Source organism: Pristiophorus japonicus, chromosome 15, assembly GCF_044704955.1.
Source record: "Pristiophorus japonicus isolate sPriJap1 chromosome 15, sPriJap1.hap1, whole genome shotgun sequence".
NCBI lineage: Eukaryota > Metazoa > Chordata > Chondrichthyes > Pristiophoridae > Pristiophorus > Pristiophorus japonicus.
In genome coordinates, this window is record NC_091991.1 from 138,343,191 (window position 1) to 138,370,297 (window position 27,107).

General features: G+C 42.9%; 1 protein-coding gene across 2 annotated transcripts in view; it reads left to right on the top strand.

The window, feature by feature from the left end:
• LOC139281067 (bromodomain-containing protein 8-like) overlaps nucleotides 1-27,107 on the top strand; it is a 124,843-nt gene that overhangs the window by 19,762 nt on the left and 77,974 nt on the right. For both annotated transcript variants that reach the window (XM_070900974.1, XM_070900975.1), the window contains exons 9-14: nucleotides 4,022-4,246; nucleotides 4,722-4,866; nucleotides 11,256-11,432; nucleotides 18,260-18,537; nucleotides 18,991-19,341; nucleotides 21,982-22,174. In XM_070900974.1, coding sequence (XP_070757075.1) covers nucleotides 4,022-4,246; nucleotides 4,722-4,866; nucleotides 11,256-11,432; nucleotides 18,260-18,537; nucleotides 18,991-19,341; nucleotides 21,982-22,174 — 1,369 coding nt within the window. The remainder of the gene's footprint in view (nucleotides 1-4,021; nucleotides 4,247-4,721; nucleotides 4,867-11,255; nucleotides 11,433-18,259; nucleotides 18,538-18,990; nucleotides 19,342-21,981; nucleotides 22,175-27,107) is intronic.

The following is a 27,107-nucleotide window of genomic DNA, read 5'->3' on the forward strand; positions in this document are numbered from 1 at the left end:
AAGAATACAAAGAAAGACTATATGTGTTAGGTACCTAGTATTTAGCAGGATTGAGGGAATGGTCATTGGGTTTGGCAGAACTTACAAACGTCAAAAAAGCTGGCACAGCTGTGAACAAGCTGACCACTCAGAAATCAATGTACAACTGAAAGTCAGTTCTAAGTAAAGACCAATGCTGTTCTTCAAGGCAGCTGAATAAGTGAAATTCCATTTACTATATTGCATTTCAGGATTTTTATCAACGTTTTTGGATTGGATTCCGCAATTCAGATAAATAAGGGGAAGGAGAAAGACCAGGCAGATTTGTGGCTGAGTCCTGGGTAGCTGATGAACAGAATAGAGAAGCTCGAAGGGACATCAGTAAGCAGGTGGGAGGTGGAGAATGGGGTGTGTCGTTCATGGAGAGAGAGTACATGGTAGCCAATGCCCTAGGTTACGGTGGCATCGGAAAAGGCAGAACTGAGCTGAAAGATCGTGGCCCATCATGAATTTCTCAAAGCCATTGCCAACTTTCAGCCAATTTGTCCTTTTTAGTTAAAGTGCAAAGATATGCTACTGATGTAATTACTAGATGTGATAGCACATTCACACTTTAAACTAGCTAAAACAAAAGAGCTGGTTCAAGGCTAGCAATGATATTAGGAAAGTCCTGAGAGGCACTTGGAGGATCGAGACAACATCATTGGCAAAGGGACCTCTGATGTCTCCAAAAAGACCACAATCTCGTCCCCTGCCCTTCAATCCTCCTGACATCAATGCTGAGAGACCCCTGTATTATGGGTTATAGGGAGAGAGTGGGGATGTGGAGTTGAGGCCAGGATCAGATCAGCCATGATCTTATTGAATGGCGGAGCAGGCTCAAGGGGCTGGATGGCCTCCTTCTGCTCCTATTTTCTTATGTTCTTAACTGGGGCAGTGATCTGGAGTTTGGCAGCATTGGGGTGGGGGTTGGATTACTGTGGCCTAGCACCACTGGAGGGGCAACCTGCGACTATGGAGGGAAGAATTCGAGGCTAGGCAGAAAAGGGTAGGGGAAAGGGTGTCGAATGTGGACTTTGGATCACTAGTGGATTCCAGTGGTTTGTCGACTTTAGCCTAACCCGCCCAGCAGGAAATTAACAGGATTGGCATCCCCTTCCACAATCTCCCAATGTTACTTTCCGTGGCAGTCAATTAAGTAAAATTGGCTAAGCTGTAAAATGGGTGGCTGATCTAATCCTGTCAGTTTCCCGCCAGGCAAGTTGGGTTAAACTGATCCCCATTGGCTTGTCTTAATATTAATAGCATTACATGTTAGAAAAAAAGCTTGTCCATTTCCCCCTGTTTTTTTTTTTAGCTATGTCCCTCACTGTTAAAGTTTGTAGATTGAGAGGTATGGTCTTGTTAACGTTTAAAGAGACTCAGATGTGGAGTTTTGGGAGAGGTGGGCAAGTAGCTGGGAGATGGCAACATATTTGAGAACCTTCAAGAAGAAAGGTTAGAGATAGGGCAGTAGTTGGAAAGAATGGTTGGGTTGAGGGTTTTTTTTGAGGGGGGTGGGGGTCATGCCAGCAGTTTTAAAAGGGAGCATGATGGTGTCTTGGGAAAAGGAGGTATTGGACGAGCAGCTAGCTGAGGATGGGGGGTGGCCAGGAAGGGTAGTTGGGTGGTCAGAAGTGATGTTTGGGAGTTGGCATTAGAAGTGATAAATAGACTGACCTGAATTTCCCATAACAGCTGAAAACTCAGTTACAGTTTTAGGTATAAACTTTTCATCTTTATCAGAAAACCAAATATAAGCTGGATCCAACACCTGAACACCTGACAGTTGAAACAAAAGTAAAAAGATTATGATAACTTGAAACGTTGGCCTCAAGTGGCCCAGATGTTTAACTAGTGAAAAACAATATACTCACCCCACAACATTATGTACTTGATATAATTCACTTCTGTGTGGAGGTTCAACAAGTGAAGCATATTCAATTATCTACTGTAAGTTTACTTCTCTTATTCTTTTGAATATTGTTAAATCTTCTTTCTGCCTGAGTGAACTTGCACCTTTCCGTTTGTGTGTGTGTGTGTAGATCCTGATTTTGACATTGCTGCTGCTGCTTACTTGTAAAAGACTTGACGTGTACCATAAGAAAAAGAGGAATTTCTGCTCATCTACTACCTTTAACTAAATATTGGGAAGACTCAAGCCATTGTCTTCGGTCTCTGCCGTAAACTCCATTCCCTGGCTACCAACTCCCATCTCTCCCGGGTCACTATCTGAGGCTGAACTCGACCATTCGCAAACTTGCCATCCTATTTGACCCCGAGATGAGTTTGTCCGCTCCATTACCAAGACCACCTACTCTAAGTTTGTCCGTCTCCGTGCCAGGTCATCTGCTGCTGAATCCCTCATCCTGCCTTTGTTACCTCTGGACTCGATTGTTCCAATAATCTCCTGGCCGGCCTCCCTTCTTGTAGCCTCTGTACACTAGAGCTCATCCAAAACTTTTCTGTCCGTATCCTAACTCGCACCAAGTTCAGTTCACCTATCACCCTGTACGCACTGGCCTACATTTGCTCCCAGTGCAGCAATGCCTCAATTTAAAAATTCTCATCCTTGTTTTCAAATCTCTCCATGGCTTCTCCCCTTCCTATCTCTGCAACTTCCTAAAACCCTTTGAGATCTCTGCGTTCCTTCATTTCTGGCTTCTTGCACATTCTCAATTTTAATCACTCCACCATTGGAGGCTGTGCCTTCAGCTAGGGCCGAAGCTCTGGAATTCCCTCCCTACACCTCTACCTCTCCTCCTTTCAGACGCACCTTAAAACCTGCCTCTTTGACCAAGCTTTTGGTCACCTGTCCTCATTTCCTTATGTGGCTTGCTGTCAAATTTTGTTTGAAAACCCTCACGACAAGCGCTGTGGGATGTTATCTTGGCCCAGAAATCTCGATTTCTCCTTCCTGTGGGCGTTCGACTAGATTCTATTTTTTTTAAAAAAGCGCACCTACCTGAAGCTGCTGCGCCCATGCGAGATCTCAGTCCGGAGGCCTCTCCTGACTGCGTCACAGCGCGTGCATGTCGGGACATGCGCAGGCCTAGAGCTGGAGTCACATGGCTCTAGGTAGTCAATCGGGTATAGTATATTCATAGTAATAGGAGTTTCGTTCAGTCCGAAACTCCTATTACTATGAATAAGAAATATACCCAAACACTAAAAACATTAATAAAACACCTCCCATAAATACAGTATAGAAATTAAAGTTGTTAGAAATATTTGAGAAAAAACAATTTGCTAATTTTTTTTAAAGTTTTAATTGTGGTTTAAAATTAAATTACCTAAGTGGGCAGGGTTTTTAACATATGTATTTTTAAATTTTATTTTCATGTTTTTATGTTTTTAAACTCATCCACTGGTAAAAGTAGGCTATGCGCCTGCTTTTACCAGACGCAAGAGTTTTAAGGACATTCGCAGGGCAAGAGATGGGCAAATAGCCCAATCTCTGCCGTGGGAATGTCTTCGGGAGATCTGTCGAGCCAGAAACTGACAGATTGGAAAAGCCGGTTTTCAGCGCATGTGCATTGCGTGCCGAAAACCGGCTTTTCCGATGCCTTCCTGCGTCCGTAGAAACTCCGTACGGACCTGGGGAGGCCGCAATTTCTGGGCCAATATGTTAAAAATGCTATATCAATGGAGGTTGTTGTTTTATGCAGTGGAAACTGGAGGACAATCCTGCACTTGCATGGCTCCTCTGCAGTGACCATATCCCAGTGTTCTCCATTCTCACACAAATACATTTAAAAAATGACTTTTATATGTGGGGGTTGAAGAACTACATTTACTGAATAAGGAAGGTCTAGGCAGATAATCTAATAATGAGGAAACCACTTCCTTGTATGTTCCCCTATACTAGATTTCCATTTCATTATGATGACTATTAAACTGTAGATGTGCTCGTCCTGACTGAAAGTAAATCTTGCACTGGTATGTGTGTACGCTTATTGCTTATTTAGAAGGGTATGTAAGAGTTTGTCTTTTCCTTGTACAGCTGGTGTCGATGAACATTGGAAGTGCTTCGACTATTCCAGTGATCTCGGCCCCTGAGACTCCTGGACCCACTGTTAACTCCACTAACCTTGAAACTCCTCTGACTCCAGTTCTGGAGGATTCTCCCCAGAAAAAATTACTGGGACAGAAGGCCACGCCTCCACCCTCTCCATTGCTGTCTGAGCTCCTGAAAAAAGGGAGTCTCCTGCCTACCAGTCCTCGGCTTGTAAGTAACCAGCAGGTTTGTTTTAAGAAACCTAAGTGAAGGGCAAAGGCCCATTGTGCAGGATACCACCAAGATTGAAAAGAGGATTAGGTAAATCGAGTAGTAATGGGTTTAAAAGCATGTAGATTGGAAAGGTTTGTGGGAGGTAAGGAATTGCACTGTTTCAAAGACAAAATTAATTATATGGCAAGTATAATCTGTCACTACTATAACCTACTTGATGTACGGTGTCCTGTGATGGGACATGCATTGTTCTTTGGTCCTTTCGTTACCAGATAACAAATACTATTACGCATATTAATTATGGCTCGCTCTCAAATACAGAATCAAACCTGCTTTTGCAGTCAGCCTTAAGAAGTATCTATTCTATATTGATTGTTATCAAGTACATGTCGCTTACCACATCAGTGGATGATGTGCCAATCACATCATAATAATAGGCAGTGTCTGTCTTTTGCCCCCCTCGCTGTTTTAGGTCAGTGAAGCTGAGCTCCAGGTGAATTCCAGCCATATTACTAGTCCTAATGTTCATGTTGAAATGGGAACAGGTGTGTCAACTCTGCATGTTCCAGAGCTACAGCCAACTTGTACCAGTGTACCAGTATCCCCAGCACCTGCAGGTAACACTTTTTTACTGTTATTCATGCCCAGATCAGTGCTATTTATAATAGAAACATGGTAGGTTTGTTATATCAACTTTATAGCAGATTGTTTCATCTGATTTTGTTCACACACAGGAACATCAATTTGTGGTTTAGAGTCCTTGTATTTATAGTTAGAATTAATTTATCATTGTCCTATTGACTGATATCCACTGCATGTAGCTTTAGCCAAAAGTGAGATTTGAGCTGATTTGCATTGGCAGGTGGTCCCTTTTATGTAAATTAGTATTAAAGATTGGTTTTTCAATAATACCCATTACTAAGCCTTACTTTAGATAACTGAGACAAAGGGAAATGTGGAAATGACCATACTTTCAGATTACATTATGGAATAAGAACTATTGATCTGAATGGAAGGTAACTTTTAAAATTAAACTGTTTAGTAATATTTGATGCTTTTGCTCTCGCTCTCGCCCCCTTTTCAACCCCTCACCCTTGTCTATATATAAATACCATATTTTTCAAAAAAGTCTTGTTGGCATGACCAAAAGTTTATTAATCAAGATTTGTTTTTCTTCTTTTGGTGTCTGTCTGTCTCTTTGACACTTGTGCTCATATTCAATTCCATTATGACTTATAGTTCATGTGATATGTCATTACATTGATGCAGTGCACAGTAGCTTATTGATTCAGGTACTGAAGTCAAAACTCCGTGATCGTGGGTTCAAATCCCATCATGGCAAGTTACAAAATTGTGTTCAATATATCTGGTAATTTATGGGCCAGCACCAGAAAAAATGATCGAGTTGTTGTAAAAACCGAAGTGTTCTTTAATCCCCTTGAGGGAGGGAGATCTGCTACCCCTACCTAGTCTGGACACCTATCTAGTTCCACAATATGGGCCCAGATTTTCTTGCAACAGCAATATCGGCGATGCACACCAGAAATTTAGCAGTCTAGCGCACTGATCATATTTATTTATTATTTTCTGCTTTTCCAATTAGACTATGCCACAGTGTGCATGACAGCAAATTGGAAGTGGTGTGTTCTTTTTTTCCAGCAATTTGATGAATACGTAAACAGGAAGGCAATGTAAAGACTTAAAACTTTTTTATGCGAAGTTGCAGTATGGCGCTCATCCAAAGTACTACTCCCACAAGGACGATCTTGTCTTGGTGGAATCAGTCGGATTGCTTCCGTTTAGACCATGTTGTTATGAATTTGAGTGCAGGGATTTCATGGGTTTGCTGAGCCTGTTCTTTAACTGCAGACTGACCCATGTGTACGCTTGCCAGCAACTTTTAAAGAAAACAATCTATCAGCATTAAATCAAACCACTTCCACCCATTATTTGGAAGTGTCTTCAGTATGAAAACGGGCAATAATGCAGCAAAATTGTGATCACCATTGTTTTTAATGAGGGGCGGAACTATGGGACTGGATAGTTCTTTCAAAGAGCCAACAAAGATACAGATGGGCTGAATGGTCTCCTATGCTGTATGATACTACGATTTTTCTATCTAATTATACTATAGTGTACAATAGATGATCATGTCTTTTGCACATGGCCTTCTATGAAGATGGTCTGAAATACTTGGTGAAAACACAGCTAGATACAAATTGTTAAGCTGCTTTATCTCTCAGACTGCAAGTTAATATACAGCGTAACAGTCAAAGGATATTCAATTTAGCTTGATCTCAATTCTGTCTTCAAAATGAGGAGGAAGATATCATGCATTTGTGGGCTAACTTAATTGTTTTGGGCACACCTTTCTCTCTAACCACAGAATCTGATCTGCACTTTTAGTTTCCAGCTTCAGACCACAGGCCTACATTCAACAGACTTTTTACAATCTGACTTCCCCTGTGTCCTTTCCTTTTCGCTGTGTGTTCCCATCCCACCGATGCACACAGGCTTGTCAATAATACTGGCGACCTGTCTTCCTCCTTTGTGGTTTGGGTTTAAAGAGAACACCTGGCTTATTGGGCCTGGAATGAGGTAGCTGACTCTCTCTCTTGTGACAATCCACAAACTACTTTGTCTTACGCTATTATATATCTTCAATGCCTGCAGCTATTTTTTGTGCCTGTACAAGTTCAGTTTGTTTTCAAGCACAGCACTTAAACATAACTCAATCCACAAATCTTTTCTGTGAAGGAAAAGAAAATAAAAAATCTGAGTTTTGGTTGGCTCTCTGATATGGTATAGCACATCACTTGGTAAACAACCGTTACAGAACAATAAGAGAAATATCAAATGGATCTATTGGCAACGACCAAGGCATTGGTCCAGACAAAACTTGGGCACCTTGCAAAGTCTTCATCACCAACATGTGTGAACTGGTGCCCAGGTTGGAAGAGCTTGACAGACTAGGCAAGCAACAGCCTGCCACAGTTGCACTCATTTGCCACTAGGAGTGGCTTGGTCATACCACCACTGACCAAACTGGCTAAGTGTTGAAGGATCGATTGGGTCTGAGTCAAGTGGTGAGGGAGCCTACAATAACGAATTACCTGCTTGACCGTGCCCTCCACCAGCCTACCTGTCACAGACAAATCTGTTTGTAATGGCATAGATAGGAGTGATTGTTGCACCATTCTTGTGAAGACAAAATCTCTATCTGGTCCCTCCATCTTTTAGTGTGGCATTGCTACCGTGCTAAATGGGACTGGATAAGCACAGATCTAGCATCCCAAATTTTCATGCGACCCTGTGGGCCATCAGCATGGAAATTGTATAGCACCACAATCTGTAATCTCATGTCCCAGCATGTTCATCCATCTCCATCAATACAGGAGATGAACGCTGGTTCATTGGGGAGTGTAGAAGGGCTAGGCATATCTTCGAGGCTCAAAGCTACAATACATGTGAAACACCAAAAGCAATAGATTATAGACCAAGCTAAGTGATTCCACAACCAACAAATCAGAGCCCTATCATCAAGTTGGTTACTTACCATCAGGCAGATAACGGGAGGATGAGGCTTCATGATCATTGTCATCGTAAACTATGGCAGTGCCCAATACATGTGCAACAGACCAGGCTTGAGTGTTTGCAAAATTCTTTAGCCAAACATATTACAGTGATGGCAGTGTCCAACTAATTTGATTCACTCTGTGTGACATTAAGATGTAGTCAAATGCAGAAGACAAGAGAAAAGGCTATGGGGCCCTGACAGTATCCTGCTATAATGCTGATAATTTGCACAACTGAACTAACCAGGAGGGGAGAAAGAGCCAAGCTATTCCAGTGCAGCTATGACACTGGCGATTCCAACAATGTGGAAAATTGCCCACATATGTCCTATCCACAAGCCAATTACTACCCTATCAGCATCATTTCAATCATCAACCAAGTGATGATAAAATGTAATCAATAGTCCTATCAAGCAAACCATTAATCTCAGTGATCTGCCCGAACCATAATCCCTCAAATTCGTGTACGTTGATAACATTGCCTAAGCCATGCAAAACACATCTGTCCATCACCAAAGAGACCCTGACCAGTAATTTACAAAAGATGGAGGCCTACTTCTGCCGATGGCGACTCTGGCCAAATCCGTGAAAGACTGTCACTGCGACAATCCACCTTAACACCCATCTTAACACCCATCAAGCAAACCAAGCTTTGAAAGTCTCCTTTTGCGGCGCAGAGATGAACCGTACCCAAAAACCCTCCTATATTTGATTGCATCCTGTCATATAGAGAACAACTCCAGGTCTTTTGGAAGAAACTAAAGAGTAGGGTCAAATTGATCCAGAAACTCGCCGGATCCTCATGGGCTGCAGACGCTCAAACCCTCTATACTGCAGCACTTGCCCTGGTGTACTCTGTTCTCCGGCATGGCTATCGTCCGCATGTCAAATCCATTGATGTCCAGCTGAATTAGACTACAAGAATTATCACCGGTATGCTTTTATCATGGCTGCCTGTGCTTGCAAACATCGCACCACCACATCTACGCCGCAAATATGCAGTCTCCAGAGAATACAACCATTACACCAGCAAAGACAGGCCAACTTGAACAACCTACCATCAACCCGTTTCAAATCTAGAAGGCCATTTTGGACCATCACCGAAGCCCTTCAGTGATCTCCCTTCAGCCTTGACTGATGGCAATGCTTGGAAGAACTGCGACATACGGAATGGATTCCTTTTATAGAGGACCCCACAGTACAACTTGAAGAATCAAACCTTCCTTGCAAACAATGGACAACCATCAACTGGTTAAGGCAGATGCTGCTACCTTCTCCATAGGTAGAAGATTAAAGCATTCCCATCATGTGACTGGAGCCTCCTCTTCAGACCCTGCAGCACATCATTGAGCACTGCCCTCAGAGGAAATTTGAAGGTAGCTTACAAGATATCCACGCTGTTGCACTGGAAGCTTTGGCCCGGTTATCCAACTTGGATATTGACATTTGATTTGCTTTGCTACTACCATACAAAAGAAGGTGACGACGACTCATTAATAACCTGCTCCCTAATGCTCAGTTCAGGTTCTGCCAGAATTGCTTGGCTTGCAACCTTGTCACAGTCTTGATGCAGACCTTGCAGGTGACGAGGTAGCATTCGGCTGAGTGCCAAGGAACCCTAGCAAAACTGAGGTCAACATGAAAATCCTTCAGTGGCTGGGGTCATACCTGATACACAGGATGATTATTATGGTCGTCGGAGGCAAATCATCGTAGCCCCAGAACATCGCTCCTGGAATCCTTGAGGCAACATCCTTGACCCAACCATATTCAGCTGTCATATTTTGTCTGGTAACACTCCTGTGAAGCACCTTGGGATGTTTTTAACTATGTTAAAGACGCTATATAAGTGCAAGTTGTTGCTTCATCAATGATCTTCCCTGCGTCAGGGTCAAAGGTGAAGCTGTTTGCTGAAGATTGCAGTTTTCAGCTCCATTCAAAAAGCTTCCAATAATGGAACAGCTCATGCCAGCCTGTGGAAGGTAACATCCATGCCATGTAAATGCCAAGCAATGACCCAGGTTAATCACCACCTCCTTCTGACCTTCAATGGCAGGCCCATTACCAGATTCCCATCATCAACATCCTGGGGTCACTTGACCAAAAGCACAATTAGACCAGAGATATCAATATTGTGGCTACAAGAGCAGGGCAGTGACTTAGTGCTCACCTTCTGACCCCTCAATACCCCTCCACCATCTACAAGGCTCAAGTCAGAAGTGCGATGGAATACTTGGCACTGATCTACTTGGGTACAACTGCAACAATCCCCAAGAAGCTTGACACCAATCAGGACAAAGCAGTCAGCTTGGTCAGCCCCCACTGCTGAACTCATTATTCATGCCATTCACCATCAGTGAGCTCTGCCTACAGTATATACTATTTACGGGATGCACTGCAGCAATTCAGCAAGCTTACTTCGACAGCACTTCCCAGCCCTGTGAGCTGTACCATTAAGAAGCACAAGAACAGCAAAATCATACGAACACCATAACCTGCAAGTTCACAAGACTTGCACTATTCTAGCTTGGATATATACTGCCTATCTTTCATCGTCACTTGGAATTACCTACTTCATATTCTGGTGTCTGAGTGAACAACAATTACTGGTTTTCAGTTTGTGATTGAATGTTATCCAGTTGAAACAGCCTTTAGGTAACAGATTTTTCTTATTTTGGTAAAGCTGCTCCCTCGCCCCCATTTCTCTCCTCCTGAAGGTAGTGAATAGTGTTGGTGTAGGTGCTCATAGCCTTCTGGTTGGGAAGGCAGGTGTACGTCCAGCTCCTAGGAATCGATTACTAGAATGTGGGCGACAGCAGCCGTATCATTTTCATTTATTTTCCTCGTCCCTTAATCCTGTAATCATTGCAGTTTGCTTCGTGTTACAAGGTAGTCCAGGATTAAATGTTTGTTATTTGTCATGGACACTTGTTCACTTTCATTCTATGTGGTTACAGAAATTGGTCCAGTCACTTGTTACATTGTGTGATGTCATAAATGTTTGCTCTGGCATGCATTATCATAGATGGGGATATAGCTAATCGCTGTCATTGTGAACAAATAGGGGTAAATCAAGGCACTGTCATTCCATATGGCAGTACTGGCATGAGAATTCTACTGTCATTTTGTATTGTACCAAAAGCAAAAACAAGTCTGGTTTCTTGCATTGCATACAGTACTACAGAATGGGATAGACCTAGTTGCTCTTGTGTACATAGCATAGTTTGGGATAGGTCTAGTTGTTGTCGTTGTTCGGCACTGTGTTTTCATTATAATCTTTACTACATGCTTATGCATGAAATATATTAAGAAAGTTCAGTTCTCAGTGGGTTTAGTTGTCATTTAACTAAATAAAGGACATGTATATTGAAAATGGTTCCTGTTGCCTGTCTGCATTAGCCTTGTATGTTTCTTTGTGCACTTTGTGTTAGGAGCCCCTACTCTGTCCAGGCTTTTGGAGGCCGGCTTCTCGCACTTCACGCCACCTTTCGTTCCCTTCTCTACTATCAGCAATGAGGCACCACCTCCAGTTAAACCTGTGCAAAATCTAGCTGACCAGGTGTGTTCAGCCGCCACCGCAGCAGTGACGCAGGAGAGCAGCGGGACAGGTCTGTCACCAGGCAGTCTAAACTATCGCTGCCAGATCTCAGCAAACATGCAGTAACCTAATATCCTGTTCCTTTTAAAGATTGTCCCAAACTTTTAGATCTGGATGTAGAAGAAAAATTCCAGGCAATCTGGTGGGATTTCAAACAAATGTTTCAAAAAAATAATACTCAAAGACTGGTTCAATGGCGCCACATGACACTTGGGATGAAAACCAATGACCTCATAAGTCGTGCCCTAAAATTCATATCTCAAACAAATCATACAAATATCCAATCTCCAGAGTGGAGTGTTTAGTTAGTTGCTGTCTTTTTAACATTTACCTAATATTTGTCCACTCGTTTTTGTGTAAAGGATTTTTGGTACCATGACCTTTCCATCTTCGCACTAAATTTTCACACAAGCTTTTATTTTAAAAAAACGCTTCTGCACAATGAATTATCCCAATTGGAGAGACTCCGAACAACTATAAATGAGAAATGGAAGGCGTGTGTTGATGCATCACTTTTGAAATTCAGTATGGTTTGGTATAAAGTAGTAGAACAGTGACTGATTTTCAGGCGAGATGGATTTGAGTGAGGTGTACTGTGAAAGGGAGAAGCTGAGCAGAGGCCAAGCGCCTCCTGGGAAATTGGAGGGAGAGCCATCCCTGGGCACTTGACCATGTATCATTATGGCTTATTATAGAACGGCATTGCATGAGGACATGAGCTTTCATCAAAAAAACTAAGATTATGGAGAATGAGATATGGTATATTCTAGAGAGAATAAAATGCGCACAGTATGTATTGAAGATATATATGGTGGCTGGGAGTGTGAAATACACTATTGAAGCTCTAATATCATAAACTACAGGTATAATAAAACTCAAACAAATTTAGTTATCCAGAACACACAACCTGCATTCTTCAGCACATTGACAAATGTCTATCTTTTCAGTTCATGTCGTCTTAACGCCACTCACTGCAATTTCAAATGGCAATCTTTTCCTTTCAATCCTATGTATAGGAAAAGTGGGTGATCTACAACATTGATAATAGACCAGAAAATAATGGGGCTATATAAGAGTCTATTACACTACGATACAAAAGTGTCACTTTCTATATCAATATCAAAATATGGCTGTGGAAGAAAAATGAAATGTCCAATGCTGCTATGGATGTAATACAAATCTCAGGACTAAATAACCTGTCAAAGAAAACTGTGGATCCAATTTACGTTAATGTGGGGCTGGAGCACAATCTTCTTTGTGTTCGTTGACTGTTTGAGTTGATCCCTAGTTATAGTGCAAATCCTGATAACTTCTGCCTGAGTCCCATAAATTTCTGTTCTATGAGTAGGGAGACAGTTGACCAGACAGGTGGAGCCAGGGGAGTGTGATTGCCAATAAAGAATCTTCTCTCAAGTACTTTGGTTCGGTATTCACTAAGGAGGATACAAACAAGGGGTCAGAGGGTCTAGTAAGGAGGGGGAACTGAGGGAAATCTTTATTAGTCGGGAAATTGTGTTGGGGAAATTGATGGGATTGAAGGCCGATAAATCCCCAGGGCCTGATGGACTGCATCCCAGAGTACTTAAGGAGGTGGCCTTGGAAATAGCGGATGCATTGACAGTCATTTTCCAACATTCCATTGACTTTGGATCAGTTCCTATCGAGTGGAGGGTAGCCAATGTAACCCCACTTTTTTAAAAAAAGGAGGGAGAGAGAAAACAGGGAATTATAGACCGGTCAGCCTGACCTCAGTAGTGGGTAAAATGATGGAATCAATTATTAAGGATGTCATAGCAGTGCATCTGGAAAATGGTGACATGATAGGTCCAAGTCAGCATGGATTTGTGAAAGGGAAATCATGCTTGACAAATCTTCTGGAATTTTTTGAGGATGTTTCCAGTAAAGTGGACAAAGGAGAACCAGTTGATGTGGTATATTTGGACTTTCAGAAGGCTTTCGACAAGGTCCCACACAAGAGATTAATGTGCAAAGTTAAAGCACATGGGATTGGGGGTAGTGTGCTGACGTGGATTGAGAACTGGTTGTCAGACAGGAAGCAAAGAGTAGGAGTAAATGGGTACTTTTCAGAATGGCAGGCAGTGACTAGTGGGGTGCCGCAAGGGTCTGTGCTGGGGCCCCAGCTGTTTACATTGTACATTAATGATTTAGACGAGGGGATTAAATGCAGTATCTCCAAATTTGCGGATGACACTAAGTTGGGTGGCAGTGTGAGCTGCGAGGAGGATGCTATTAGGCTGCAGAGTGACTTGGATAGGTTAGGTGAGTGGGCAAATGCATGGCAGATGAAGTATAATGTGGATAAATGTGAGGTTATCCACTTTGGTGGTAAAAACAGAGAGACAGACTATTATCTGAATGGTGACAGATTAGGAAAAGGGAAGGTGCAACGAGACCTGGGTGTCATGGTACATCAGTCATTGAAGGTTGGCATGCAGGTACAGCAGGCGGTTAAGAAAGCAAATGGCATGTTGGCCTTCATAGCGAGGGGATTTGAATACAGGGGCAGGGAGGTGTTGCTACAGTTGTACAGGGCCTTGGTGAGGCCACACCTGGAGTATTGTGTACAGTTTTGGTCTCCTAACTTGAGGAAGGACATTCTTGCTATTGAGGGAGTGCAGTGAAGATTCACCAGACTGATTCCCGGGATGGCGGGACTGACCTATCAAGAAAGACTGGATCAACTGGGCTTGTATTCACTGGAGTTCAGAAGAATGAGAGGGGACCTCATGGAAACGTTTAAAATTCTGACGGGTTTAGACAGGTTAGATGCAGGAAGAATGTTCCCAATGTTGGGGAAGTCCAGAACCAGGGGTCACAGTCTGAGAATAAGGGGTAAGCCATTTAGGACCGAGATGAGGAGAAACTTCTTCACCCAGAGAGTGGTGAACCTGTGGAATTCTCTACCACAGAAAGTAGTTGAGGCCAATTCACTAAATATATTCAAAAGGGAGTTAGATGAAGTCCTTACTCCTCATTCAGTGCGTGTCTGGTTTCAGCGTGTCCAGGTTCAGTGCGTGTCCGGGTTCAGTGCGTGTCCGGGTTCAGCGTGTCCGGGTTCAGCGTGTCGGGGTTCATTGTGTCAGGGTTCAGTGCGTGTCCGGGTTCAGTGTTTCCGGGTTCAGTGCGTGTCATTGTGTCCGGGTTCAGTGCGTCCGGGTTCAGTGCGAGAAAGCAGGAAGGGGGTACTGAAGTTTCATGTTCAGCCATGAACTCATTGAATGGCGGTGCAGGCTAGAAGGGCTGAATGGCCTGCTCCTGCACCTATTTTCTATGTTTCTATGATTCTGTGTGAATTTTCAAAGGGAGATTTTCCTTTCTTTCGTAATGATGGAAAAATATCACATTCCTTGAAAACCTAATTTGTAACCAGGAGTGCAGTATATTTGGTCCAATGTCTCAGTGGAAGAGCTGTTAAATCATTCCGTTCCTGCAGTATGAGACTTTGTTCCTTGTGGAATTCTAGTACCAGAAATGTTTTTTTTTCTTGTATGTTAGTAAGAATTATTGGAAGAACAGTGTTGCAGATGCATGGATTTTGAAGGTCAGAGTGCAGTTAAATAAGGCCATTAAAAGGCAAATGGGATTCTGTGTTTTATATATAGAAGCATTGAATAAAACAGCAAGGAAATGGATGTTGAATTTATTCAAGACATTAGTTAAACCATGGTTCAAGTATTGTTTATAGATTCATGCTACTCATTATGGGAAAGATGTTACAGCCATGAAAGGGGTATATAGAAAATTCACTAGAATCATAGGAATGAGAAGTTATAGTTATGAAGAAAGACTTGGAAAATTGAGGCTATTTCACTGGAGAGGAGAAGATTAAGATCTGTTGGAAGTTTTCAAAATTATTAATGGCTTTGAGAGAGTAAATAGTGCATGATTGTTTCCACTGGTTGGCAAATCAGTACAAGGAAGATATAGTCTCGGGATTATCATTTAGAAAGAAGAAACTAATCGATCTCGCGGCACTGCACACTGGGACTCGAACAAATCTAGTGTTCAAGTGAAGTGGGGTAAGAAGGCAGCAGATAATTGGACACACGCAGACCTAAGATTTTTTAAATAAGATTTATAGATGGGTATTCAAAATCTTCCTGTCATCTTTTTGTTATAAATTCCTATGCTCTGGAAGGTTGGGGAAGCAGGCTGCGGCTGGTATTGAGCCAATATATCCTAAGCAGGTGGGAAAAAAATTAAATATTTAAAAAAATTATATTTCTAAAAAGTTAAAGGTCGCAGTCGCATTCATATAGACAATTTGGAGCCGAGATGAAGCAGCTAGTGCTCCATAGTGCCAGAGGTGAAACTGCACAAAGACCTAAAATAAAGTATTCTAGCATCGCAGGCTGTCACATTAAAGGCAAATCTCAGTTACAAATGTGACAAAACAAATGCTACTAAATGTGGACACCATTAACATTGAAAACCCTCATTGATACTTTTGACATAAATCTTTTGAATGGAAAAATTACAAGACAAACCAATTTTCATAATATATAGATAAAAGGTAGATTTTTTTTTACCTCCGAGGATTTTTCAAGCATGGAATGAATGACCACCAGTGACTGTTGAGGCAGAGACTATATGTTTAAAAGGGAAAAGTATTTGCAAAGAAAAAATAAAAGGTTATGGAAAGAGGGCGGGGAAATTGGAATAGAATAGTTAACTCCAGTTGAAGAGCTGGAAACAAGATTGGTGTGATGATCTAAATGGCTGTTTTCTGGGAGTAAGCAGATGAAATCTCAACCATTGATTTGAATGGTTGCCGGGAACATAGATACTGGACAAATTGTAATGTGGTATTAACGGGGAATATTTTCCAGTACCCTGATGCATGCCCCAACAATGCTGACTGACTAAGTGACCGTTGGCTCTGAAGTTAAACAATTTAACGGCACAAATGGAATTCCAGGTGACGACACTGTTGGGGATAAAGTTTCATGGGCAGTGGTTAGTTTCAGAGTGATATCGATGAAGGCTTGAGAACAGGCTATATGTCATCTTGGCTGTGGGTGGTGTGTGGTTCAGGAAAACCAATAAGGAATAGAGATGAGGGGAAAAAAATCCTAGAGCAGGAATTGCCCATAACAGCTTATAGTAGAAGAGGTGCAATGGTAAACATAAGTTGCGCAATTATACCAATACCCTCCCTATAACCAGAGGACATAAAATCATGTATGAAAGTGCATCATGTGGACAGGATTTTACAATCCTGCATCAGCACTGTTCTGAATTTGAAAGGGTTGGAACTTGAATTCCTGTACACCAAAAGAAACTACTGTCAATCGAGTAAAATCAAACCATCCCCATTACAAATGTTTTAATAGCTAAAATCCTATTATGATTAGTTCTTACAGTCCACATATTAGATGTATAAAATAGTATTCACCGATGCGGCCAAGTGTATTTCTAACATTCCTCCTTTATTTAAGCATGATGCATACAAGTACGACGATCTGGGGTTTCTATACTTTGGGCATTTCTTGATCCACCTTTGCTTTTTGGGACAATCTTTAACTGCATTAGAAGAATGTGGACGAGATGCAAAATCACAAATAGAAATTATTTTAATTTTAAGGTATTTTAACAGTTGTCATTTTTTAAAATTTTGATGACTTTGTTGCTTTTTAAAAAAAAACATAATCACAAACTGAGGCACAATGTAATTGCGTGTTGGACCTTCGACGTGCCGTGCCACAGAGGATTAATTCCTGTAGTTGCCATGATCGTTGTCTCCCGATCTCCGTTGTTCTCCACAAGAGGACAGCAGATTGAATACCAAGAATCTCCCCTCAGGAAAAGGGGAAGAATGGGAAGGAGAGCCACCCTGGACTGTTCAGGTGACAATGGCAGAGACCAGGGAGCGGGTCTTCAGAATCTGATCTCATCTGGAGATATTAACTGTGCAGGGCAACAACAGGAATTCTAGAAAATAACTTGTGGGGGAGGCGGGTATGATCTACAGACTCTGTCTTGGTAATACTCTATCAAAATAATGTAAGGCAATGAGGAACACTGAGCATCTGTTAATTTTCTAGCTTTTAATTTTTTGGGGAGACATGTAAAGAATTATTGAATGTGCCTTAATTCATATGTAATAGGAATTTTATGTGAGGTAAATACTCTCAATTCTTTAATGCCTTACAAACCACCTGAAAGGATCTTGGATCAAATGTGTACACTTTCAATGTTGCAAGTTAATTACAAGCCAGCATTGCTCCAGTCAGGACAGTGGACCAGTGTAGCCGAATGGTTTGCCTGTAACATCAGAATCCAGTAAAGGTGATCAGGGATTCTCCTGAATAGATTGAGATTTTTTTGACCTTCGCAGACAAATGACTAAAAGGAAGAAGGAATCACTGGGACGTTGTGCCTCAAATGTTTGGGATTGTGCGGGAGTTATGCTGATTATGTAGTCCTTCCCAACTTACTTTGTTTACAGCACCTTTTTCTCGGAGCATATCTCAGTTTTCTTCAGTCATCTGCACCAATTTTTCTGCTAATACAACAAGAAAATGATTTCTTTGTAGTCTTCACGTTAATTGATCCCATTCATAACTTTGAAATCCAAACTCTTGAGACATTTGAGCTTGTTTGCCTTGAATGTTAAGTTCCATTGCATGTTTACTCGAGTTTCCAAATGATTATGTTTCCAATGTATCTGAGTACTCCTTAAAAATATTTGAAAATACTAATTGTATTGTTAAATCATACTTTAAAATGCCTATTCTACAGGACGTCTGGTTAGAATTGCAGAAAATGTATTCATTTTTAGAGGATCATTTAATTTTCTGCTGTTTATTTCTGCAGTTGAAGAAGCCACCATTTGTGTTCAGGTAGAAAGCTGTGTGGAGCAGCCATCAGGGTCTGTATCTGCAGATCTGGCCAGCTTCTCAGTGTTAATTGACTCTGGAGAAAGCAAGTGTCTGCCAGCTGGCACTCTGCAGATTGCAAGACCAAGAGAGAGCATTGCAGATCAGCACCGGTCAAAGCAACTTGAAGACAATGTAGATACCGGAGTATCTGATTATACAGGCGTGCTGCCTTTGGAGAACTCTGCAGACATCCTAGCTATCATTGAAGAGAAGGTAAACAGTTTTCTTGCTCCATCATCTTTTCTTACTCTCTCCTTTTAGGCTCCTCCTCATTCCATATGTCATTCTTTTAGAGGATAGGCAGGTGCTCCTCTTCCAAGCTCTGCTTGTGTTGCATTTGAGCTGACTGCTGCAGATCTGTCCGAGCATTGGATTGACTCATCATCCGACATCAAGGAATCATGAATGGGAACCCGCCTACCATAATATGGTACAGCAAGGTTGCTTCAGAGTGTTTTTCAAAATCAGAAGTCTGCTGCAGAGCAAGTTTCTGTGTGCTGGCAGTTGTTGCCTGCTTCAAGAATTGCAAATTCAGTTGTATTAAATTATGTGCATTTCTCAACTGTGGAATATTTGGTAGAGCATTGGAAAGACAGCAGGTTGGTGCCTGGAATGCGTAGGATTTAATTAAACAATGCGGCTGATGGGTCATCTACTGTTTTGTAGGTGGAGGAAGCACCGGAGTTGATGGATCTTCCCACTGATGTTGCAGAGCAGCTCGATGCCACTGAGGGAAATATTGCCTCCCTCTTTCAGGCAGAGCAGATGATAAAGGAGGAAGCTGAAGAAGTCCAGCAGCAGATTCCTAAATCAGAGCGGCGATCCAGTGATGAAACTCAAATGTTGGCTGAATTGGGAACTGAGGAGAAATTGATTATCAAAGCAATTAAGCAAGAGTTGCCAGAGAAAGCCGAGGAAGAGCAAGAGCAGGAAGAAGAGTCAAATTCAGCACATGCGCAACAGATGGGGAGTGCTGGAAAAACAACAAATTCCCCAGACAGAGGACTGAAAACTGAGGTAAGAACAGAGGAGAAAATTGAATACAAATGATGGGACTTTGGGCATATATATGGCATGGCTTCAATAATTTTGTAAAATGAATTAAGTACTGGAGCCACACCTAGGGTGAATTTACATTTGCAGTAGAGGCTGCTTTACTGGATATATATATATATATTTTTTTTTAAGAACCAAAAAATGGTTACCACTTTTTAGTATTAAGGAAAAACACACATAATGTGAAACAGCTGAGTTTCTCTTGTATCTCATGTGAAACACACAATGCTATTGCTATCCAGAAAGTTGAACTGCGGTAGTTTCACTCCTGAGGACTCGGGTGCAAAAAAAACTTGTTTTTTAAAAAATATCTGCTTTCTCTTTTTTTCTCTCTTTTCTCTCGCTCTCTCAACATGCTGATTCAATGTGACAGATGTATTTACTCTCGGAGTGTGAGCAATACTGGCAAATTTGTATTTTTGTTATCCTGAGTTGGTGGGCTGCCACCTTCAACCAATGGAATCCTTGTGATGATGGTGTTAGTTGTGGAATTCCAGGATTTTAATGCAACTACAATGAAAAACGGTGGGTGGTATATGTCCACGTCAGAATACTGTGAGGCTTGGAGATGACCAGCACGGACACGATGGGCTGAAATGGCCTCCTTCCGTGCTGTAAATTTCTATGATGGTATTCCCATGACTTTGCTGCTCCATGCTAGAGATCATGGGTGTGGGAGGTGCTGTTAAAATAAGCTTGGTGAGTTGCTGCAGTGCACCTTGTAGATATTGCACACAGCAGCTACAGTACACTGGTGGTCTTCAAACACTCTTCCTCAGGGGACACCCTCAAAGCCTCCCTGATAAAGTGCAACATCCCCACCAACACCTGGAGTCCCTGGCCAAAGACCGCTCGAAGTGGAGGAAGTGCATCCGGGAGGGCGCTGAGCACCTCGAGTCTCCTTGCCGAGAGCATGCAGAAATCAAGCGCAGCAGCAGAAAGAGTGTGCGGCAGACCAGTCCCAGCCACCCTTTCCCTCAACGACTATCTGTCCCACCTGTGACGGGGACTGTGGTTCTCGAATTGGACTGTTCAGCCACCTAAGGACTCATATTTTGAGATTGGAAGCAAGTCTTCCTCGATTCCAAGAGACTGCCTATGATGATGATGCACTGGTGGTGATGGGGGTGGATACTGAGTCGAGTGGCGGGGCATCAGTTAGCAAAATGCTCTGTCCTGGATGGTGTTGAGCTGCTTGCACATTGTCGCAGTGGCACCTATCCAGGTGAGTATTTTATCTCATTCCTGACTTGAACCTCATCAATGCTGAAGAGGCTTTGAGGGCTTGGGAGGTAAGCCACGCATAGTGTGCTGTTATTGTATCCACAGTGTTGATATGATGGGTCCATTTAAACTTCTCATCAGTGGTGAACCCCAGGATAATGATACGGAATTGAAGATGCTGGTCCCTGTTGATGATCCAGGAGAGGTGGCTGGTATCATCTTGTTTCAAATGAATATTGCTCACCGCTTATGTGGCATGAATGTTACATGCCACTTGTCAGCTCAAGCTAAGCTGTTGCCTGATATAAGTTGCTTCGTTATTGGAGTAGTTGTGGATGGAGCTAAACACTGTAGCATCATCAGCAACCTTGGTTTAATGACCGAGAGAATGTCATTGATAAAGTAACTGAAGATGGTTGGGCCAAGGATTCTTCACAGCAGTGTCAATGGGCTGCAGTGATTGGCCTCGAAGAACCACAACAATCTTCCTTTGTCCGGTATGGCTCAAACAGCGGCTGTTCTTTCCTTGAACCCCATTGGTCTCCATTTTCTTAAACCTCCTTAGTGCCGTACTTGATCAAATGCTGCCATGATGTTGAAGACAGCTGCTCTCATCAGTCTTTGGGCATTTGCCATTTATGGGTGAATTTAACTCTAGAATATGCAAAATAATTTTAGTACTGTACTCAATGCCTTGCACAATGTTTTGATTAGGTTGGTGGTTAATTATCATTTGTAACATAGTCATTTAGGTCGTCATATCTTGCATTTATTTTCCCTTCCTGCTAACTTCATTGATGACAGGCCTCCAGCTTAGCTGGAAGTGCGTGGATGAATAAATCCAGTTATTATTTATTATCCAACGTACCAAGTTAAATATGGTACTTTGAAAAATTGTACCCTGCCGGAGACCATTTTAATTAGGAAACCTGTCCACAACAAAGACAGTGGGGAAGAAAAGTGCCACTACCCCTGTATGGAAAGGAGTGTTGAAAGTTTTTTATTTAAAGTGGTGTCAGAGTTTATTCTCAACAGAAGTACTGCATCTTATATCTTTTTTGATATAAGAGAACCTTTTGAGGATTCCAGTACCATTTCTGCAACAAAATCTGAATTAACCATATTGCTGATTTTGGTCTGTTTATTCTAAGATTGCTGCACAATAAGTAATGCTTTGTGCATTTTTCAAATTCTAATTGTGTAACCTTTTATCATTAAAAAAACATCACCAGTTCACTTCTTTAGTAGACAATCGATGAAAACTAATAATTTTGAGAGAGAGAAAGTGCCAGAGATGTATGTGGTTGAGCTTATCTTTAGAAAGACATCCTACTCGCATTGGTCCATTTTGTAAATGTGCGTTACTGTCATTTGTAGGCACTGGGAGTGGAACATTCTTTGTCGAGGAGCACCATGCGAAGTAAAAGCACATCTGAGGAAGCAACACATCCCTTGCCCCGGAGCACTGCACGAAGCAAAAGTATCTCTGAGGAAATTGCACAACTGTCTCCCAGAAGCACAACACCAAGCAAAAGTAGCTCTGATGAAGTGGGACAACCTGAAATTGTAGGTAAGTGGAATGGGAAGTGAGTGGGACTCATTTGTAATAGAAGATGGCTAGTGAAACACCACCATGATTTAGCACATTCAAATTTCTTCTCCAGTTTTATAGATAGTTATGTAATACATTTCTTTATATCTTTGTTGAATTTTCTTTTTCTTTCCCCATTCTTTTTCTTTTTGCTTCCCCTCCTCCTCCTCTCCTGAATCATTCATTTATCATTAGCGTATGATTCCAGAACGCCTGCCTCCCTCTACTACTCTGTGCAAGGGACTATTCTTGAGAGTCTATTCAACCACAAGAGCACCACAGCCAAGTTTAAATCTGCAACCAACTCTCGCATAAACACGCTTCCAGTAGTGGTCACTGGATAACGATCAGGAGCAGGAACCTTTGCTGATTTTTTTTTTCCAATGTAGAGCTGAATCTGAGTAGATCAAGGTTCAATTTTGGCACTTAAGAACATAAGAAATTGGAGCAAGAGTTGGCCACCTGGCTCCTCGAGCCTGCTCTGCAATTTAATAAGATCATGGATGATCTGATCATGGACTCAGCTCCACTTCCCTGCCTGCACCCCATAACCCGATACTCCATTATCACTCAAAAATCTGCCTATTTCCACCTTCAATATATTCAATGACCCAGCCTCCATAGCTCTCTGAGACAGAGAATTCCATAGATTTACAACCCTCAGAGAAGAAATTCCTCCTCATCTCAGTTTTAAATGGGCGGCCCCTTATTCAGGGAATATGTCCCCTGGTTTTAGTTTCTCCTATGAGTGGAAATATCCTCTGCATTCACTTTGTCGAGCCCCCTCATTATCTTATACGTTTTGATAAGATCACCTCTCATTCTTCTGAACTCCAATGAGTTTGGGCCCAACCTATTCAACCTATCTTCATAAGTCAACCCCATCATCTCTGGAATCAACCTAGTGAAACTTCTCCTGAACAGCCTCCAATGCAAGTAGATCTTTCCTTTTTAAATACGGAGACCAAAACTGTACGCAGTACTTCAGGTGTGGCCTCACCAATACCCTGCACAGTTGTAGCAGGACTTCTCTGTTTTTATATTCTCTTTCCCCCTTGCAATAAAGGCCAACATTCCATTTTCCTTCCTGATCACTTGTTCTACTTGCATACTATCCTTTTGTGTTTCACGCACAAGGAACCCCAGGTTCCTCTGTACTGCAGCACTTTGCAATTTTTCTTCATTTAAATTATTATTTACTTTTCTATTTTTTCCTGCCAAAGTGGATAACCTTACATTTTCCCACATTATACTCCATCTGCCAAATTTTTGCCCACTCACTTAGCCTGTCTATATCCCTTTGCAGATTTTGTGTCCTCCTCACAATTTGCTTTTCCACCCATCTTTGTATCATCAGCAAACTTGGTTACATTACACTTGGTCCCTTCATCCAAGCCATTAATATAGATTGTAAATAGTTGAGGACCTAGCACCAATCCCTGCGGCATCTCACAAGTCACTGTTTGCCAATTGACACATTACCCATTTATCCTGACTCTCTGTTTCTGTTAGCCAATGCTCTATCCATGCTAATATATTACCCCCAACCCCTTGAACTTTTATCTTATGCAGTAACCTTTTATGTGGCACCTTATCGAGTGCCTTCTGGAAATCCAAATACACAACATCCACTGGTTCCCCCTTATCCACCCTGCTCGTTACATCCTCAAAAAAAAAAACTCCAGCAAATTTGTCAACTATGATTTTCCTTTCATAAAACCGTGCTGACTCTGCTTGATTGAATTATGCTTTTCCAAAAGTCCTGCTACTGCTTCCTTAATAATGGACTGCAGCATTTTCCCAACAACAGATGTTAGGATAACTGGTCTACAGTTTTCTGCTTTTTGTCTGCCTCCTTTTTTAAAATTGGGGTGTTAGATTTGCAGTTTTCCAATCCACTGGGACCGTCCCAGAATCCATGGAATTTTGATCGATTACAATTAATGCAGCCACTTCTTTTAGGATCCTAGGATGTAAGCTATCAGGTCCAGGGGACTTGCCTGCTTTTAGTCCCATTATTTTACTGAGTACTACTTGTTTAGTGATACTGATTGTATTAAGTTCCTCCCTCCCTATAGCCCCTTGATTGTCCACTATTGGGATGTTTTTAGTGTCTTCTACCATGAAGACCGATAGAAAATATTTGTTCAATGTCTCTGCCATTTCCATGTTCTCCATTATTAATTCCCCAGTCTCATCCTCTAGGGGGACCAACATTTACATTAGCCACTCTTTTTTTTTTTTCCTTTTTATGTACCTATTGAAACTCTTGGGGCCCAAGTTTCCACACGCGCCTAGAACGGCGCAGTCCCGACCTGGACGCCCGTTTTTCGCGCCACAAAGTGCGCCTAAAAAAATCCTCCTTATTCTCCACCTCCCTGCAGGTCCTCTGGTCCTCGGCGCAGCCAGCACGAGCTGTGGGGAGGCGGAGCCAGGACCCTGCGCTGAAAACAGTGCCGGGACCTCTGCACATGCGCGCTACAGTGGGCACGCAAGTGCAGTCGCTCGAGGTGCCGAACTGTGTGAGAAGGGCCCGAAGCCCGCAGCCCCTAGCCCTGGCCGAAAGGCCTCACTGGGGCTGCGTGAATAAGGCTCCTCCCACGGCCAGCTCCTGCTCCCCCCCCCCCCCCCCCCCCCTGCCTCCGGCCCAGACCCGACACCCGCTCCCCTCCCCTCCCCCCCCCCCCCGCCCCCGGACTGGACCTGACCCGACCCGCGCTCCTGTTCCCGCTCCGCCAACCCCCCCCCCCCCCCCGACTGGACCCGACCCGACCCGAGCTCCTGTTCCCGTCTGGACCCGACCCGCGCTCCTGTTCCCGCTCCCCGCCCCCCCGACTGGACCCGACCTGTGCTCCTGTTCCCGCTCACCCCCCCCCTGACTGGACCCAACCCGCGCTCCTGTTCCCGCTCCCCGCCCCCCCGACTGGACCCGACCCGAGCTCCTGTTCCCGTCTGGACCCGACCCGCGCTCCTGTTCCCGCTCCCCGCCCCCCCGACTGGACCCGACCCGTGCTCCTGTTCCCGCTCACCCCCCCCTGACTGGACCCAACCCGCGCTCCTGTTCCCGCTCCCCGCCCCCCCGACTGGACCCGACCCGAGCTCCTGTTCCCGCTCCGCCGACCCGACCCGAGCTCCTGTTCCCGCTCCGCCGACCCGACCCGCGCTCCTGTTCCCGCTCCCCCGACCCGACCCCCACTGGATCCGACCTAACCTCCCCCCTCTCTCTCTCCCTCTCTTCCCCCCTCTCTCTCCCTCCCCCCCTCTCCCTCCCTTTCCTCCACCACCACCTCCACCTCCTCCTCCACCTACCTGTACATCTGGTGCTGGGGACGGGCCCTGCCCTGTCCGAAGTCTCGGGCCGGCCCGTTCAGCCTTCGGTCCCGAAAGGCCTGCCTGAAGCACTTTCACACAGGTAGGAAGATGGTTTATTTAATCTTTTCTTTGCTTATAAATATTTATTCAGGTTGGATTTATTTGTATAAGGATTTATTATAGAATTTAATGACTTCCCCTCCCCCCCCACCTCGTTCTGGACGCCTAATTTGTAACCTGCGCCTGATTTTTTTAATGTGTAGAACAGGTTTTTTCAGTTCTACAAAAATCTTCACTTGCTCCATTCTACTTTAGTTTGGAGTACATTTTCACTGTGGAAACTTTCAAATGAGGCGTCAGTGGCCGGACACGCCCGCTTTTGAAGAAAAAAATTCTGTTCCAAAGTAGAACTGTTCTACCTGACTAGAACTGCAGAAAAAAAAATGTGGAGAATTGCGATTTCTAAGATAGTCCGTTCTCCACCAGTTGCTCCTAAAAATCAGGCACAAATCATGTGGAAACTTGGGCCCTTGGTATCTGTTTTTATGTTTTGTGCTAGTTTCCTTTCATCATCTATTTTCCCTCTATCATTTTTTTAGTCATTCTTTACTGGCTTTTAAAAGTTTCCCAATCCTTTGGCCTCCCACTAGTCTTGGCCACGTTGTATGCCCTTATTTTCAATTTGATACCATCCCTTATTTCTTTAGTTAGCCATGGATGGTTATCCCTTTCCTTAGTCTTTCTCATTGGGACATAGTTTTGTTGCAAGTTATGAAATATCTCTTTAAATGTCTGCCACTGTTCATCAACTGTCCCATACTTTAATCTATTTTCCCAGTCCACTTTAGTCAACTCTGCCTTCATACCTTTTGTAGCCGCCTTTTATTTAAGATTAAGACATTGGTTTGAGATCCAAATTTCTCGCCCTCCAATTGAATTTGAAATTCAACCATGTTATTGTCATTCATTCCTAGAAGATCCTTTACTAGGAGATCATTTATTAATCCTGTCTCATTGCACAGTACCAGATCTAAGAGAGCCTGCTCCCTGATTGGTTCCACAATGTACTGTTCAAGGAAACTATCCTGGATACACTCTATGAACTCTTCCTCAAGGCTACCCTGCCAGTATGCTTTGTACAATCAATATGAAGGTTAAAATCGGCCATGATTATTGCCGTTCCTCTGTTTACAAGCCTCCGTTATTTCTTGATTTATACTCCGTTCAACAGTGTAGCTACTGTTAGGGGGCCTATAGACTACTCCCACCAGTGACTTCTTTCCGTTATTATTCCTTATTTCTACCCAAACTTATTCAACAACTTGACCTTCTGAGCCAATGTTGTTTCTCATTAATGCATTGATCTCATCCTTTATTAACAGTGCTACCCCACCTCCTTTTCCTTTCTGTCTGTCTTTCCGAATTCTCAAATATCCCTGAATATTTTGTTCCCAGTCCTGGTCACCTTGCAACCTCGTCTCTAAAATGGTTATCCGATCATACCCATTTGTGCCATCAACTCATCTATTTTGTTATGAATGCTATGTGCATTCATATAAAGAGCTTTTAAATTTGTTTTGTTACCATTTTTTTCCTGCTC